Source organism: Apteryx rowi, unplaced genomic scaffold (genome assembly GCF_003343035.1).
Source record: "Apteryx rowi isolate R43461 unplaced genomic scaffold, aptRow1 scaffold_657, whole genome shotgun sequence".
Classification (NCBI taxonomy): Eukaryota; Metazoa; Chordata; class Aves; order Apterygiformes; family Apterygidae; genus Apteryx; species Apteryx rowi.
Genome location: NW_020450935.1, coordinates 487828 through 489257, shown reverse-complemented (window position 1 = coordinate 489257; position 1430 = coordinate 487828). Strand labels below are relative to the sequence as shown.

At 71.7% G+C, this 1430-nt stretch overlaps 1 protein-coding gene across 1 annotated transcript in view; it reads left to right on the top strand.

Moving 5' to 3' along the window:
* Positions 1-429: 429 nt before the first annotated feature.
* ADCY6 (adenylate cyclase 6) overlaps positions 430-1430 on the top strand; it is a gene marked incomplete at its 3' end in the record, with an annotated part of 10596 nt that continues 9595 nt past the window's right edge. Inside the window, exon 1 of the mRNA XM_026084992.1 lies at positions 430-1262. Coding sequence (XP_025940777.1) covers positions 430-1262 — 833 coding nt within the window. The remainder of the gene's footprint in view (positions 1263-1430) is intronic.

Here is a 1430-nt window from a genome sequence, read left to right as displayed (position 1 = left end):
CACGTCCCGGCCGGGCCGCGGGTGTCCCGGTGCCACCGGGGCCGCGGCAGCGCGGCGGAGCCCCTTGGCCGCCGTTCAAGACAAACAGAGCCGGGAAGCCGGAGGTTGCTCCAGCTTCGCGGAGGCCGCGGACGCGGCTTGGAGCTGCCGCGGGGGCCCCCCCCGAGAGACACCCCCGCTCCCTCCAAGTGCAGCCGCGGGGTGTCCCCTCCGTGGGGCTGCAGCACCGTGGGGCAGGTGCCCACGGCACCGTGGGGTCCTGCTGCCCCGTGCAGTGCGTGGCCGGGGGGTGGCTTGGGGGGTCTGTGTCCCCCCCAGGGTGGGCGATGCATTGGTGCATGCTAAGGGGTGCAGGCGAGCGGGACCCACGCTGAGCCCCCCCGTCTCCCCCCTCCCTCCCTCCCTCGCCCTCTCCGCCTGCCCCGCAGCATGTCGTGGTTCAGCGGCATCCTGGTGCCCAAGGTGGACGAGCGGAAGACGGCATGGGGCGAGCGCAACGGCAAGAAGGGGCAGCAGCGCCCRCGCGCCTCCCTCTGCGGCCCCCGCTACATGAGCTGCCTGCAGGACCCTGAGATGGAGCGGGGCGGGGGGCCGCCCCGCGCCGCCCCGGGGCTGCGCTGCACCTGGCAGGAGGACCACTACGGCAAGAAGGGGGCCGCCGGCGACCTGGGGCTCAAGCCGGCCGACCTGGCCTTCGAGGACGGCGAGGCCAAGGGGCCCAAGGAGCCCGGCGAGCGGCTGTCGGCCGGCGAGTGCTGGCGGCGCGTCCTGCAGGTCTTCCGCTCCAAGCGCTTCCAGTCGGCCAAGCTGGAGCGCCTCTACCAGCGCTACTTCTTCCAGATGAACCAGAGCAGCCTCACGGTGCTCATGGGGGTGCTGGTGCTGGTGTGCGGGGTGATGCTGCTCTTCCAGTGCCTGCCCGGCTCGCCGCTGGTGCCCGCGGCCGCCGCGCTGGCCGGCGCCACGGCCCTTTTCCTGCTCCTCATGGTGCTGTGCAGCCGCAGCGCCTTCCCCCAGGACTACATGTGGGTGGTGAGCTACGTGGTGCTGGGGCTGCTGGCCGGGGTGCAGGCGCTGGGCACCCTGGCCGCGGCCCCCCGCAGCGCCTCCGAGGGCGTCTGGTGGAGCATCTTCTTCATCTACATCACCTACACGCTGCTGCCCGTGCGCATGCGGGCCGCCGTGCTGGCCGGCGCCCTGCTCTCCGCCCTGCACCTCGGCATCTCCTGGCACCGCAACGCCGCCGACCCCTTCCTCTGGAAGCAGGTAGGGCCGCGGCGCCGGGCTGCCGGGACACGCCGGCGGCACCTGCCCGGCTCCCAGCCCAGCGTGCGGGAGCAGCTTCCCGCGGCGCCGGCGTTTGCAGAATTGGCAGAATCTCCATTTCTGCAAAAAAAAAAAAATTCTTTTCTTTTTTTTTAAAAGTCACA